The following is a 16,855-nucleotide window of genomic DNA, read 5'->3' on the forward strand; positions in this document are numbered from 1 at the left end:
TATGGGTCCAGTAGCCAAGTCGGATGCTGCGTATTGACTTCAAAGGATTTGTGTTGAAGTTGGAAAGCTGTTGGAAGTTGTGAACTTGTGTTGCCTAATTTGAGTTTTGGCAATTCCCAAATTGATGAACATTGTTTGGCAGACAAAGGTAATTGCCTGGGCATTGATTCTAGCAATTACTCCTTGCTCGTAAGACTCGACTTAGATGACTACTAGTTGCCGCATCATGAGAAATGGAAATGGTTGAAAGTGGTTATCTAATTGTCATGGAATCCACCGCAAGTCAAATGGAAAGTGGCCTCATGACTTCTTAAAAAAAAAAAAAAAAAATTTCTGAGCAAATGAAGCCACTGCATTATGATTCTATACATGAATCAATTGGAAGCTACAAGTTTCGGCAATTGTGCTTCTTTAAATCAAGTTTAAGAAATTAATTCCAATTTGGAAGCTACAAGTTTCGGCAATGGCACTTCTTTTCAAGTTTAAGAAATCAATGCCAATTTGCTTGTGAATAAGATTCGGCAACCATCAATTTTGTTTCCTGGTTTGAAACCTCATGCAAGGTGGTGAGAATTAACATGTTTGGTTGGCGGTTACCTAAGTTAAGAAGGTTCCAAATATTTGTGACCAGTTTCTCGTAGCATGTGGAAATATAAAATTCAATGGGTCTTGCTCCTTCAATTCGAGCTGGTGCCAGGTTGCCAAAAAAAAAAAGAAAAAAAAGAAAAAAGAAAAAAAAAGAAACCGATGGCCGTCTGGAATTTGCAAAGGCTAGTTATAACAAGATCATGAACTTGGAAGCTGCCAAATTCGAGTAACTTCCAATTAGCCGAGATGCGAATTGGAAATTATCTTCGATTTAGCAAGTCTGCCGCATATAATTTTGAGTGCCGAAGTGTGAAGACATTTCCTAATCTTTGCACCACGTCTCGGCTCTCTAAAGTGGAAGTTTCATGATAAGTATTCCACCGAACAAAGTGATAGCCATGCTTTGATTATTAGATGTTGGGCGGTGCAATGGTCATAGAAGTTTCCCAAATGCACGAGACTAATTGCAAGCAACAGTTTCATTGTAATCACTTGGGTAATGATCCTACGCATTGCACCTTGGTGTAGACCACACGTGATTCAAGGGAAATCAGCCTCCTTTTATTAAAAAAAAAAAAAAAATCAAGTACTTCAAGTCTCTATTTCAATCCTTGACAAGCAAGTCTCAATTGAGTCTTGAAGTGGGGGCATTTGTAGACAAATAAAATTTATTTAATTTATTTTAGTCAAGATTTATTTAAACTAAATCGATCTTGATTAAATTAAATTAAATTATAGAAGTCCATCATGTTTTGGACTGGCAAATCGGGCCAATATTATATGGGTTATTAAATCAAATTAAATCCGTAATGTCCATTTAAGTTGGAGTGAATTAATTGATTTATTAATTCACAATGGACTATCTGGGTTGGCCCAATATTTAAGCCCAAGTTAAATGGATTTCTTGGGTAACAAGTGATCCAAAATGCAGGAAGATTCTGAGGGTTTTCTTGAAGACCTAGCCTGCATATTTTGGCTATAAATAGAGGTCTTCCCTCAAGGCAAAGATATAGAAAAATCACTAACATTCGGAGAAACTCTGTCAAATTCCCTCAAGAGCTTTCTTCCTCAAATCCAAGTCCAAATCAAGTCAAACAAATCCTCCTGCTATCGGTGTTGAAGACTCGAAGTTCCAAGTGTTTGGCGCCATCATCAAATCAATCGTTTTCTACGCCGAAATTGTAGGAAACACCCTTTCGATTGGAGAACAAGTCTTTTCGGCCCTTCAATTGAAGTTATTCGAAGAAAAGAATCAGGGGATTAATTTCTTTGATTCAAGAACTTTCAGAGATTGTAACCCGCTTATTATTTGATTTAATAAATTTGATATTTGTGCAAGTTTTCTTGTCTTTTATTTTAGGCAACAAAATTTGTGCTTACAGAGTTATTTTACGGAGATATGCAGTGTTATAACCATTAGAATCTTATCATGGAGGCATCGGGTTCTTTCGACTGGGGACAAGATAGTATTGCTAAGGAGTGTGTTGTCTTCACTGCCGATCTATTTGTTGGTAGCGGCGTCGCTGCTGAGGAGGGTTTTTGCCTTGTTGGAAAAGGTGATGGTGAATTTCTTGTGGGGCTCGACAGACTTTGGCCCCAAGTTCCATTGGATTAGCTGGGGTGATCTGGGCCATCCGCAAGATGAGGGTGGGATCGGCTTTCGGAGCATTGCGAAGGTGTATGATGCATTCTCCATTAAGGTCTGGTGGACCTTTAGGCAGCAGCAATCTCTGTGGGCAGAATTTCTATCAGGAAAATACTGTAAAGGGGTCCATCCATGCCTGGCAGAATGTGTCACTTCACAGTCTTCAATGTGGCGCAGATTATGTTCGGTCCAGCATTTGGCGGAGGAGCACATCAGTTGGATTCTAGGTAAGGGATCGATGGATTTCTGGCATGACAATTGGTTGGGTACAGGAGCCTTATGTCATCGGGTGGAGATTTTTCATGAACATAGAGTTTCAAATTTTGTCACAGAGGCACGGTGGAATTTAGGGCTATTCAACCAAGTTTTAGAGCCTGGGGTGGTGAGGCAAGTCATGGATGTTCCCCATCCTCCCTCTCGAGGGTCTGATATGATGGTTTGGGCTTTAACGCAGGATGGGGTGTTTTCGATTGCCTCGACGTTCTCTCTGGTTGCGTAGGCGACTAATTGTTCCTGGGTGGCCTCCCAAGTTTGGCTCAAGGGATGCCCACTCAAGATTTCTTTTTTAATGTTACGGCTCCTGTAACATCCCGAATATTAGGAGGTTGTTTGTGAAGAAAATATTAAAGTGTATTTCTTTGGGTTGATTTAAAACCTTATTTTGGTTTAAAAGACTAGAAACCCTAATATTGTAGCCAAAAACCCTAGTTTACTTGTGACTAACCGGTTTTCCTAAATCTCTCATATTTTAATTGAAACCCTAATTTTAATTACTGGAATTGGAAAATTCCTCACGTTTTCTTAAAAATTTCTTTTTATTTGAAGATTATCATTTATTAAAGCCCTACTATCCAATTATCCCATGATAAGTGTAAATAAACCTAGAAAATAAGGTTTTACGCTTTGGTTTCAAGTTTGGAGTAAAATTAGGGTTTTCGCGATTTTTCGCCGGATGAATTTTCGGTACAGAGTAAGGATTAAATTTGGAGATTAAAAGTGACTTTTAAGTGAAAAATAATATGTGAGTAGTAGCAGTAAAATAAGGTTAGTGAATGGGAAGTAAAAACCCTAGTACGTGAGTTTTTAAGAAAAACGGCGCGAACCGGCGGGTCCCGCGCACTACCGTTTGAACGCACCACTGGACCACCACTTTCTTGCACCACAAGCTTATTGATATTTGAGCCAAAATATCTTCTTATATTACAGCTAAGGGGACCGAAATTTGTGGCTTATAAGCAAGGGGAAGAAAGAGAAAAATTAGTGGCTAAGAATTGTCCAAGTGTTAGCCAAATTGTGGTCTTAATTAACTCTAACCTTCTTACTCCTTATAAGACAAAAATCAGCTTCATTTCTCTTCATTTTCTGCTGCTAAGAGCCGAGAGAGAGAGAGAGTAAGAACAAGAGAGGAAAAACAAAACTCTTCTCCATTTCTTCTTCAATCCACCAACAAAGTGAGAAATCAAACAAAAGAAACCGATTAATCTTGTCTTTGAGTGGTTAGTTAGTGTTTGGTGGTGAAAGTTTGGAAAAGGAAAGCTTGGGGCTGCTTTTAGAGACTTCTAACCAAGGTAAGAGAACTCATCTCTCTAAGTTTTGCTTTTGATTTTGTTAAATTAAGTTAGTAGTTTGATTATAGTGGTGGAATCATGGATGATTAGCATGATTTAGAGGTTTTCCCCAATTTATTTGATGAACTAGGGGTTCTGATTTTCTGCTCAATGTGATGTATGATGTGTAAATGTTGCAATTAAGGTTATATAAGGTTGTTTAGTGGTGATTAGAACCAGAAATTTGAGGAAATTACACTTAGAGCTAAAAATTGCAGATTTCTGGAAAATTTCCCAAGCATTCTGTCCGAAATTGTACCTATATGTTAGAGGCCGAATTGGCCTTTTGTCAAAGAAGGAAAGTTGTAGAGAATGGCATTTTATAGGTGCCTGTAAAATTTCAGCTCAATCAGAGCAACGGAGGTCGTGAAAAGTCCAAAATACCCTTGCTGTTTTAAGAATTTCCCAGCAGTCCGTTTCTTCAGTTCAGTCCAGTTTATCACGATTTTTGATCAGGATCCATTCTGATTTAGCTCTGGGCCAAAACATAAAAGTTGTAGTGTTCTGAAGTAGCTTTAAAATGCCTCAAAGAAAACCTGATTCGGACTTGTGTACACTGAGTTAGGTCCGCTACAGCATAATGCGTTTAAACAGCCGATGAATTGGTTTCTGGTTTAGTAGTCTGAGATTTTTACTAAGTTACATTAGGAAATGGACTAAGTGACCTTCATAAATGTTGTAGCTTTGTGTCTTAGCTTCGAAATGGCACAGGTTTCGTATTAATCCGATAAGTGTAGCCTTGGATAAGTTATTTCCGCTTGTATACGTCAAATCTGTCTTGTGCCACATTGAATTTCTGCACTTGTACTTGATGCGGTTCTTGTTGTTATGATATTGTGAGCCTATGGAACGGCTCTTGACATAAATTGCTGATATGTATGTTGTTGGGCTGTTGTTGAAGAAAAATAATGAAGCCTAAATGGCTGGAAAATTAGGTAAACACAAAGGGCATGCTGCCCAAATTTACGCTCGAGGACTATATAAATACACTTGCGACTTGGGTCGAGTTGATATGAATAGTACTTGAACCATCTAGGGTACTTGAGTCTTCTTGTTCGAGGTATATAAGTAAGGACTTGGCCGAACTTGTACCCTTGAGAAATGAAATAATGATTGCTCAAAGTACGTTTTCCCTTGTACTTTTGACTCGCATGACCATTTCAAGTATAAATGTTACAAAGTTTTATCATTTAAAAAGTGAGCGAGTATCTCACGAGTATTCTCCAAGTGAATTTCAATTTCTTGATTCTTATTGAACGAAACGTCTAAGTTTCGAACTCTAGTCATGTTTCAAAGTTCTCAAATTGAGTTTTATCGCAGATTTGGACTCCGAACTCGGAGTATAACCTGAAAGTGACCAGTAGCACTATATCTTTTGGGTGAGTGCTTTCAAATACCGAATTGAACTTGATACTTGAACTTGATACGTGACCAATCTGATTACATGTTATATACGTGAATTGTAAGGGCAAGAGTGTACTTTATCGCACTTGCCCTTACGTGATATACTTGTTTATTGTTGCAATTGACTTGATATACTTGTTTATGATGCGCGCACTTCCTGGAATTCCAGAAACCCTGTGGCGAGTTACTCTAGTCGAGCCGGCAAGGGCTTGGTCGATTGGGTAACGAACCCTGGGTCTCTTGTATCGTCGAGTGGAGTGATATCTCCTCGACTAATCGGTATACTCGAGTATTACCACCCGTGTTCTTGAGGATTTTGGGCCCAGCTGGGGGTTGAACGGTGGACGGAGAGTCGTTTAAGTGGTGTTCTACTGGATTGGTTACTTACTTGAAAGTTGACGGAGTGTCAACTACTACGGGATCAAGCTTCTGGTAATGCAATGGGAATTTGACTCCTGAGAGTCATCCGTATCCTTATACTTTGGAATGATTATTGTTTATTGGATTATTGTTTCTTTTGAAAAATTTTCTACATGCGCTCATTTTAAGATTGCTACTTGACGTGCTACTGTTCACATTTATGAACACTTTATGAACACTTTATGCTCGTTACTTTGCTATATCGAAAACTCGTACTTATAAATAATGGTCAATTTGCTATTTGGAACCTCACTGGGCTCTTAGCTCATTCCACTCCATTTGTTTTCCTTTCAGGGGTACGAGTGATGCGTGAGACTTGTAAAAGACTAGCGTAGCCTTTTGTTTGACTTTTGACTTTTTGGTCTTGTACTCGCGCTATTCCTCGAATGAAACATGTTGTACTTGGATTGTACACGTTCTGAACTAGTTTGGTGTATTGAGACTTTGTACTTCGATTTCTATTAATGTAAATTATAAGCTTGAATTGGGAATGTTATTTATGGTTCATGGATGTGTGTACGTGACTCGATTGAGATAGTGAGTGAGTCCTGGCGAGAGCTGGGCAGGCGGTCTGCCGAACCCTTTGGTACGCCTTAGGGAAAGGTGGGGTCGTCACAGCTCCTACGGTCAGGGCTTCCCATGTCAGATGTACTACGTAAATTTGGGGTTCAGGGCCCATCTAGGTGTCATTGTTGCGCGGAGCCGGACGAGGAGGGGCTTGACCACACGTTTTGCACAGGGGATGTAGCAAGGGCGGTTTGGAGTAGTTTCGAGGACCCAGGGGAAGAGGGCGGGGTGTCCAATTTGCGGCACAGGGTGCTAAGGTTGTGGTTGCGCCGGGGGCAAAATGTGTACCTCAAATTCGTTAATCGGCTGCTCCCTATGCTCACCTGCTGGGAATTGTGGAAAGCAAGGAACAAAGGAGTCTTTGAAGGGAGAAGTATGATGGGTACTGAGGTGGTGTGGCAGGTTTTTCACCAACTAAGGGACTTATACCATTGCCATTTTCCGAAGATAACATGTTCGTCGGGCTCTTGGGAGGTGTTCCACTCTTCCTTGTTGGCTATGAGACGGAGGATGTCGATATTTCCAGTGCATTGGGTGGCTCCTACGGTAGGGTGTAAGCTGAATTCAGATGGCTGTGCTAGGGGGAACCTGGGAGTTAGTGGGGATGGGGGCGTGATGAGGGACTCGGACGGGCAGGTCATTTTCGGATATTCCTGCTTCTTTGGCTCCTTGATGAGTTTACACGCGGAGCTCAAGGCTATGGCATTTGGGGTGCAATTATGTGTAGCCCGCGGCTTGCATGACCTATATATCGAGACTGACTCTCTAGTCTTGGTGCAGATTCTACAAGGGAAACGAGGATGCCCGTGGAGACTGCAACGGGAGCTGGAGGGCTTGCTCAGATATAAGCGTTACTTCCGGGAAATCACTAATTGCTATAGAGAGACGAACAAGCCGGCTGATTATTTGGCTAACCTAGGAGCAGACATGGAGTAGGAGACGATTTTTGGAGTCATCGCACATTGCCTGTGAAGGTCCGGGGTGAGATCCAGATGGAGTAGTTAGGTTTCCCGAATTTTCGTAGGAGACTCTTGAGTTGAGAGTTGTTGAGAATTGTATTATGTTCCCTGGTGTTAGTTCAATAAAATCATAAGTTATTGATCAAAAAAAAAAAGGGAAGATTTCTAACAAAGTTCACCTCTTTACCTCCAAAACCTTAGATGGACAGCCAAGCATGAAGTACTCAAGGGTTTCTTCCTCCAAAACCTCTCCAATAGCTTCCTTCCAAGCTTATTCTAGGTTTGTCGGAGTAGACTAGGATTTTCTCTTGTTTTCTCTCACTAATCAAGCAAGAAATCAATGCTTGAACTTGGAGTTGGTTTTCCCCTATTTTCGCCTCAAGAATTTCGGCCAAGACAAGACAAAGAAGGAAGAAATGGTGAAGAAAGAAAAGGGAAGAAAGAAAAGCTTATCTTGGCCAAGGTCATGGTCAGCTTTGGTTGGCTACTTGACAAATGACAAGAAAAGAAAAGATATCTATCTCTGTCCCTCTATTTGTCTCTATTTCACCAAGATATCTAGGGTTTCTCCAAATTGACTCTTAACACCTTATGTCACATAGTCCCTTTTGTATAAAACTTTTTCTAATCCTCCAAATTTATTGCACACATCTTACTAGTTGATCACACCAGTATGCTGCACTATGAAACTTATCATGCACCAAATTAAGCATGCACCAAGGTAAATAATACAATAGGGGATAAATCATGATGTAACCATTAAAGCAACCAAGATTTTAAGGCAAGTAAGTTCAAATAAGAGCTATAAAGACAAGTAGAATTTCGATGCCTCACACATATTGCCCTAATTTATTTGGTTAGATTTAAATTATTTTATTTTTGTTAACAACAACTAATCCTAAACTGTTCCATGTTTTAGGTGTAATGTTTCTATTAATAATGATTAATCATTTGCCTTGTTGGGGTAAGAGGTAAGGGGTAAGGTGGGAAAGATTATAAGTTGGAGACAAAGTGTTAAAAACTTCCTACTTACACTCAAAAAAAAAAAAAAGAAAAAAAATCCCACTTTGCTATCCTTAATTTTCATTCTTTTTTTTAAATGTCCCTCCACTCTCCACAATCTTTTCACCCCTAACTGTCAGACTTAAGATTCGAACCTTGAACCTAACAGTGGGAAGAATTCAAAGACCTCTTCCCTGACTACTGGTCTTACTTTACATTCTTATTGTGTTTAATTTTGGTCATATTTTAGAAAATTTGCTAAGTTTGTTAACTATAATCAGTCACCACTTTGTTATTCTTAATTTTTGTGCTTATATAAAGTAAGAAAGTTATGTATATTTATTTATGCTCACAAACAATCACATTTCCCGCTCTAATTGTTTCCACTATGGACTTGCTATTAGCATATCAATTAACCTACCATAAATGAAAAAGAACAATTAAATCATATAAATTACTTCACTCATATCCATGGCAAGTTACTGATTCACTCATTAATAATTAAATCTAGGGATTTTCTAATGGGTGCCCATTATCCAATCATTAATATAGACAAGAAATAGTCTACTTAATCATTTCACATTTTGGAAAGCTACTTTTAAGGTATTCAAATATTAAATGACATACGTAACCTTTTTTCTAAAAATAAGTATCACAGATCTTGTGCAAACACTTATCTTTCTACCGTTGAAATAATGAATTCACCATGGCACCAAAAGTGATGCTTTTAAGCCTCAAAAATGGAATCAAGATGCGTAAAACTCATATTTAACTCATGTTTAGAACTACAAAAGTTTTAACTCATGTTTAAAATCTTCAATGCTTTGAGAAAATATATTAAAGATAAAACAAATGTAAAATCCAAGAGAGATCATTTTAGTTGAAAATATTCATGTATTGGAAGTTGACTCATTTTATTTTATTTTATTTTTACATATTTTCACATCAAAATCATTAGTTGGTTTTGACAAGTGATGTAAAATGTCACAAGAACCATGTTAAAATTAAATTCATTTATCAACTAAAAGAAAAAGAAAACCTAGTGAACCATTCATATACAATTTGTTTAATTAAGAGAATTTGTTTAAAATTCACCTAAAGAGTACTTGCTTGTTTTGTCGATGTTTTTGAATTTTTTTTTTCTATATTTTCTTCTTTTACAAGTTTTAAAAAATTTATTATTCTATGTCTTCTTCCAAAATAGATTTCATTTTACCTTTCAATTTGTCTTTTGTGGAGGATAACAAGTTTCAAGTTTATAATTGTTTTCCTTTTTTTAGCCATAAAAGTCTTGATTTGGTTTGGTCTAGAATTTAGGAAACCATTATCTCTTTGTAATAAAAAAGAAATAAAAGTATAAAAATAAGCTACTTTAACTACCTTGACAGTATTATGCATCTTTTAGATCCATAAAAGAAAAGAGCATAAAGTTGGCCACACTTTTGTGCTTAGTTTTACGAAAGTAAATTATTATATTTCTAAATTTATGTTGTAGAAAAAAAGACAACTAAACAAAAAAAGAAAAGAATAGAAAGAGATGAAATTGAAGCACAAATAGTCCAACTTTCACCTACCTTTATTGGTTTATTTGAAATGGTCATTTTTGTCATTCGCCAGAAGTTCTCCAAAACTAATGACATTACCTCTTAATTGTTAAAATTCGTCAATTATGGTAATTTTAACCATATTATTGAGAGCCCATTGAGCACCCATTAGCTAGATGGTATCTTATATTGTTGATTATTTTCTTATCTGGGGCCACTAGTATAAATTCCCAATTTGTCAAGAAATTCAATGCGGTTGAATGCCCTACCAAATTATGAATCTATGCGATATTTTTAATTACCAAATTGAAAGGTAAAATGAAATCTATTTTGGAAAGGTATAATTAGATGTAAATGACCATTTTGAAAGGTCATTGAAAGGTAATTGAAAGGCGATGTTTTAAATTTCATTAATGAGATGTTTTCACTTTCTTTTATTTGAAAGGTAATATGGTCATTAAAATATTGAAAGGTATAATGACCTTTTTAATTGAAAATATGGTAGGTCATTATACCTTTCCAAAATAGATTTCATTTTACCTTTCAATTTGGTATTAATGACCATAATTGAAAATATTGAAAATATGGTAGGTCATTACTATATTGAAAATATGGTCATTAATGACCATAATGACCATATCGATGGCCATATTGAAAGGTCATTAATGAGATGTAAAAATTGAATGGTATAAATTTCATTTTACCTGCCCCTTCCGTCCTACCATATTTTCTACTACCTATTACCATACATCTCTTTGTCTTCACTTGTTTTCTATATTAAAAGGCCTTCAACCTTTTTCAGTCCTCATCTCAAAAATTTCAAAGCCATCCATTACTTAGCGGAAGATCAAAACAGCTTAAGGAAGATTATGTCTACCATTAGAGTTGGCCTAACTCTCATGCTTTCGATAGCAACATTCCTCCTGCTCGTCCTTGCCTCTCAAGGCACTGCAGCCGAGGATTTCCATACGTGGTGTAAAAAGACAACCCACAGTGCCAAATGTATTGATGTGATCTCCGCCGATCCTCGAAGCAATTTGAAGACTAGTCCTAGTGGCTTTTGCACCATACTCAACGACAAGGCCAAAGCAATTGCTGCTGGGACCTCTTCAAAAATCTCAAGTCTTCTAAGAACCACCACAGATCCTCTTCTCAAACGTGCTCTCGGAGCATGTTCTGATTTATATGATGGAGTCAACTCTAGATTGGACCAAGATTTTTCAATGCTAAATCATGAAAACTATTCAAACCTTGCCATAGCACTCACAGGCGCCTTCGATGACGCTACGGAATGTGAAGATGCATTAAATGACCCCAAGCCACTTGAACCTTCATTGACGCCAGAAATACAAAATGTTGCTGATATAGTTGAAATTACCTTAGCTGTTCTAAATCTTAATGAGTGCCACAAAACCGATGCTTGTATTGGATAGAAATATGAATGTATGATCCATCTACAGAAAATTGTGATGTTAAATCATCTTTGAAATTCTTCAAACTTAATATATAGATTTGCTCTTGTGTATTTTTATAGAAAGTGAATGCTTTTCCATTAGAACATTTCTGGAAGAAAAAAAATTGCACTTTGATATACCAAATTGTAGTCTAGTTTTTTTTTTTTTTTTTGTACAAAAATGTATAAATTTAGTGATAACGAGTAGAGTCAACAATTATTGATTAAGGTAAATACTTATCTACACCTAGTCCGGACATAGACTTGTAAATCGTGTGGTATGTCCAAAAGGTAAAAAGGATTATTGTTCTATTAATATAAATAAATTCTTTTTTTGCTAGAAAAAGTTTGGGTAATTTTGGCACCAGTAACAACCACGGGTTAGGGCATTCTTTCGAAACCATAAATCTCTTGTATCTTCAGAGTCATTAGCACTAGTAAGGTTATATTTTCTTGCATCAATGAACACCGATTAGCATATTACCTTGTCGAGTTAGTATGAATTAGGATATATTATCTCATAGGTATTAGACAAAATTTGATGTACTAGTTATTTAGATTCATTTTAGACAAGTCCATAAGTACATGCATTGTCTCATGATACAAATTTTTAGAAAAGTATTTAATTTTCCCTACTCTGAATTTCTAATATAGTATCAAGAGCATTTGTTTAGTTCTTTGGATAAATTTGCAAGAAAATATTGTTCTTATTTGTTTTCCCTAAAACCTTTCGCAGCTATTCCTTTATGTTTTCCCATTTCTAGCCTTCATCTTCGTCTACGACACTATAACTCTCCACTTCACAGCAGCTCGATTATTTCTATACCTTTTCCATAGCTAGAATCCATTTCACATGCAGGCATGCATCGGGCCATCACTCACCCGCACTCTACACCGGTTGGTTCCCGTTTAATGCTCCAGCCTATCAACTACATGCTGCTCCATCCCACGACCCAATCTTGGTCCAGATCCGACAGCTTCGATCTGCGTGTTTATTAGCGCGTGCATTTGCACGAGCATTTTTATTGATCAAGGAGTAGGGTCAACAATTAGTGATTAAGGTAATTACTTGTCTACACCTAGTCTAGTCTACACTTAAAAAGTAGAAAGGATTTTTGTATCTGTTAATATAAATAAATCTCATGTGTTTATTAGTACCACTAGCACTAATTAGGACATATTCTCTTGTATCAATTGACATCGATTAGCATATTTGTGAGGATTCGTACTTTTATTCTTAATTTTACCTATTTTAAAATTATTTGCATTGGTGTTATTTAATTTTATTATTTTAGCATGAATTTTACTTAAATCATATTTTTATTGCTTACGTGTCAAAATTTTTCAAAAGCCACACCGACGCTGTTAATTGGGGATTTGGAGAATTAACCTCGGACTAGTAAGAATGAGTATTAGTGGTGTAAGAGAAACTACTTTAGAAGATTAGTATTTGAGAGTAAGAAACAAGAAAAAAAAACTAACTAGTGCATGACACTATTTGGTCACTATTCCTAGTTGACCTTTAAACCACCAAAAAGCAAGATTTCTCTTCAACTTCACATCACAATTCAAAGCTCAATTTCTTCTTCCTTTTCTCTCTCATTGGCTGAACTCTTGAAGCTCCAAAGGAAGGGAAGAAAAACTCTATCTTCAACCCAAAATCTTGCTCCAAGAATCTCTCCAAAACCTTCAAACATTTGGAAGTTGATCAAGCTAGAAGAAAGCTCTTGTCTTGTGGTGATTCTTGGTGATTTTGGTGGTGCAAAGCTTGACTATAACTGGGGTTGAAGAAGCTTGGGTGAGGTAACTAGTTTCACTTCACTTGATCTTTAGTTTCATGCAAGTTTTAGAGGTAGCTTTGCATTGTTATGAAAGGATATTTGAAACCCTAAACAAAGTTAGACTAGATGACTTGAGGATACCCTTGTTTTCTTGATTTACTCTTAGGTAGATGCCTTGAGGTGAATTACTAGGTAGCGGACTTGAGAATTTCTTGTTTGTTTAGTTGTTATTTTAGTGATTTCTAGCTTAATTTTGGCTTGGAAGTTGGAGAGAAAAATTTGAAGTTTTCTCAAAATTGTTTTAAACTCCTCTTCAAGCACGGTATTGGTTTTCTACGAAGAAGCAAGTTAATAAAGTTGAGATCGAGATCATGTATGATAGCAATATTTGAGATGCAAAATGACTAGTACGGAAATTGAGATCAAGTTTCCAACCATAAGGAATAGCTCAGAAATCATGCTTGGCATTATTTTAGTAGATAAATCAAAGGGCCAAACTATCTTATAATATGTCGGAGATACAAGTCTAAAGCACATGTTGAGTAGACAAACAAATTCCAAGCAAAGCATCTAATGATGAAGCATGCAAGAGCCTTGACCGAAGCTTCTTGTAGCAATTAGATATTGCCAGTACAAAAAAAAAAGGGTGAAGCTTCAAGTACCTGGTAAGCGAGGAAAAAATTTTATTGGATCGCAACCTATGGATGATGATTGACTCTTACGGCAACGACAACTTGATGATGCAACTAAAGAGAGAAATAAAACGCGTCCAAGATTTTGTGGCTGGGACTTGGTTATTTATAGGAGAAGGTTTGATTCGAATCTGAATTGGAAGGAAGTCCTTTTCCATACGAATTTGAAAGAGAGTGGATCTGCCTTCCAAAACTAAAACCGGTTTATCAAGGTCTTTGGGATTGCATTGGTAATAGTAGAATTTGTAATGGCAAAGAGTTTTAATTCAATGTGGAGTTGAGCAAGTGAGCAAGCGTGACTTGTCATGGGCTGTGATTATGTTTCAACAAAATGATAATACAATTTATATGGAACTCCTCCTTGAGTTGTCGGATTCAATTCAACAATTTACCAAGGACGCAATTCCTAGCTTTGAGAGGTTATCCAAAAGAAAGAATCCTTATACACATGATCTTTGAATTCCCGAAAGTAAAAAAAAAAACAACATCTATAGCCAAGGCTGTGGACTTGAGGCAAGTGCATGATGTGATTTGGTCTTGGAAATTGAAATGACTAATTCACCAAGCTTTGCATGCATTCGGTGACTATCGTGGCATTTTGCATGGCCATCTTATATGATTGAGCCGTTGCCAGTAAATTTGTAAAAGCCTTGAGTTCGGTCCAATTATGGGCTTGCAAGACACGGGTTTGTCACAAATTATACCCAAATTATACCACGTTCAAGGAGAATTCAGGTTGAAGAAAGTTCTAATTTGAATCCGAATGGGTTTCTGCTCCTAACGGAAGTTCAATTAATAAGCTTGGGATTGGTTCATCCAGACATAGTTTCCTTTTGAAAGTTGATCTCTTATCTATAAGAGTCGGCACTGAAATATTTCCCAAGTTCTCAAGAGATTGAATTCACAAAGGACAAGAATTCTTGTGCATATGGTAGACTAACAAAAGGAAAGCTACGGACATCGGACATAAAACTTCGAAATGAAGTGATCCGGCCTCGGGAAATTGAAAGCACTAGTGATGTGACGCCCCCACTTCTCCCTAAGGCGAACCAAAGGGTATCCATGGGACGCCTGCCCAACTCTCGCCAGGACTCAAGCAATTTCCGTCCAAGCTTAATACAATACTAGACGTTACGATTAAATATCGTAAATACAATCAGTGCGTAAGCATTCAAGCTTATCAATATTCAACATCTGCCCAATCATTACATCGGGACCTCGAAATACATCAATATTCAAAATATACATCAATCACAAGTCTAGCCCCAAAGTGCAACGGAAACCCTAAAACAAGAGTACGCCAAGAGGGGTTTCTCCAACATTTCTCCAAGTCCAATCCTGTTAAGGAAAACAAATCTACAGGGTAAGCAAAAAGCTCGTGAGGCCAAGAACACACATGCAAGCACGTTGTTCAGGTAACAAGCCCAAATAACAGTTCAAGTGATAAATTACAAGTAATTCATAAAGCCAACGAAATGTAAACAGAAACAATTCAAGGATATGGTAGCTCTCAGAAGCTAAGTTCCACTTGCTTTGCCAGTTCATTCGTATATCTTCCCGCGATGACTCTCCATCAACCGGGTTGATATTTTCAAACCGTAGATCACCACTTACTTCTCATCCGTCCACCCTACACCGCTTCGGGCCCGCACGACATTTATAAGGCTATACTCCACGAGTATGCCAAGCAAGATCTCTCAAATAGATCAAGCATATCATGTGATTCTCATGACTCCCCAAGGTTCCCGACCAAGCCCATGCCGGCTCGAGTCCCAAGGTCGGCTTATGAGTTTGGGCGTCCCCCATGTATCATGTAAGTGTCGAGGAGATTCACTCCAGCGACGTATGCAGCCATAGCACACCATGTCATGTAATAAAGCATTCGACAGGTCTAAGCAGGTATTTCAAGTCATGTAAACCAGGTAAATCATGTTAAGCATGAGTCATTTGTTTCAAATGAGAACGAGTGCGATAAAGTACACACCCGACTCCATTTTTCAAAACCAAGTAGGCTAAGCATGTAATCAGGTAAGCCAAGCATGAATCAAGTCCATAGAGTTCAAGTAGACACGCACTTGACACTCACCAAGTAGAAGTAGTCTCAACCGAAATTTAAGCGTTCACCGTGGGATCCTCTTGAGGGTCCTCGTGTGCGCCTGAGCAAATAATAGTGAAGTATCACTCATATATCCCAATTATCAAGGAAGATTGAGCACTAGTACAATCTAAGAAAATTTCATGAAAACGAACCTCAATTACTCGTAAATCGAGGTTTAAATGGAGTTTCTTAAAGTACACAGTAATCGAGTTTTCATTTTGGGAAATCAAGTATAAAACGTTCAAGAAATATTGAAGGAATAAGGAGTACTTGAAAACTCCCTTCCCTTGGAATTTGGGAAAAAAATTCAGGTTTGATATGATACTTTGAAAAATCGTATCTCCCATTCTACATGTCAGAAATTGGAAAACCGGGTGCCGTTGGAAACTTCTTTGAAAGTACTAAAAGTTCTTAGAATACACTTTTCTAAGATTCTAAATGGAAAACATTCAAAAATGAGCTCAAAGTTGCTGTTTTGGTTCATAAGGCAGATTTAAGTTGGTTTTTGGTCAAATTTGAAAATTCGGCAAAATTCACTTGAGTGAAACTAGCCTTTGAAATTTGAAAATCTAATAGTGTTGTAATCCAATTTTACAACAAAACAAGCGGAACAAGAAACGGAGTTTTGAGCACCGAGATACGGCAGCTCAAAATTTGGGAAAATTCGAAACTACTGACAAATTTCCAGATTTGAGTTTCCGAATTTGGGACCTTAGTTGGGTATCGAAATGGACTTGGATTGGTACAAAATTTGGTAGTATAATACTCCTATATAAAGGGCATTCCTATATCAACTTTCATGGAAAAATACCTTCGGGAAGGTAGTCAACCAAACACCCAAATTTTCAAAAATCCTAAGGCAGAACTGCCTTGAGCTTTTTGGTTTTCCATTCCAAATATTTGGCCAAGGAAAATCCTCCAAACATAGTTCATTAGTGTAGGCAAAGCCTAAGGAACATTCATGGTACATTTGGTAAGTGTTTAACACCCAAAAATTCAATTAGCAAGTCTACACCAAACCTTGCATCAAATCTGTACAAAAATTAGGGTTTTCAAGAGCAGGGCAGGTTCCGTATTTTGATCATAAATCACTCA

At 37.4% G+C, this 16,855-nt stretch overlaps 2 protein-coding genes and 1 long non-coding RNA gene across 3 annotated transcripts; all 3 read left to right on the forward strand.

Annotated features, from left to right (window-relative positions):
• Positions 1–3,613: 3,613 nt before the first annotated feature.
• LOC140011030 (uncharacterized) lies at positions 3,614–6,144 on the forward strand. Its single transcript, XR_011818257.1, has 2 exons — positions 3,614–3,801; positions 5,959–6,144. It is a non-coding gene; the product is annotated as an uncharacterized lncRNA (long non-coding RNA).
• A 159-nt stretch (positions 6,145–6,303) lies between these two features.
• Positions 6,304–7,167, forward strand: LOC140011308 (uncharacterized). The gene has a single exon (XM_072060098.1). The coding sequence runs from the start codon at positions 6,304–6,306 to the stop codon at positions 7,165–7,167; it is 864 nt and encodes a 287-aa protein (XP_071916199.1).
• A 3,438-nt stretch (positions 7,168–10,605) lies between these two features.
• On the forward strand, positions 10,606–11,169 carry LOC140011309 (pectinesterase inhibitor-like). The gene has a single exon (XM_072060099.1). The coding sequence runs from the start codon at positions 10,606–10,608 to the stop codon at positions 11,167–11,169; it is 564 nt and encodes a 187-aa protein (XP_071916200.1).
• Positions 11,170–16,855: the final 5,686 nt, after the last annotated feature.

This window comes from Coffea arabica, chromosome 7e (genome assembly GCF_036785885.1).
Source record: "Coffea arabica cultivar ET-39 chromosome 7e, Coffea Arabica ET-39 HiFi, whole genome shotgun sequence".
Lineage (NCBI taxonomy): Eukaryota > Viridiplantae > Streptophyta > Magnoliopsida > Gentianales > Rubiaceae > Coffea > Coffea arabica.

Excerpts from the sequence above, each read along its gene's own strand:
- LOC140011309 (XM_072060099.1), top strand. The coding sequence starts at position 10,606 with ATGTCTACCATTAGAGTTGGCCTAACTCTCATGCTTTCGATAGCAACA.
- LOC140011308 (XM_072060098.1), top strand. The coding sequence starts at position 6,304 with ATGTCAGATGTACTACGTAAATTTGGGGTTCAGGGCCCATCTAGGTGT.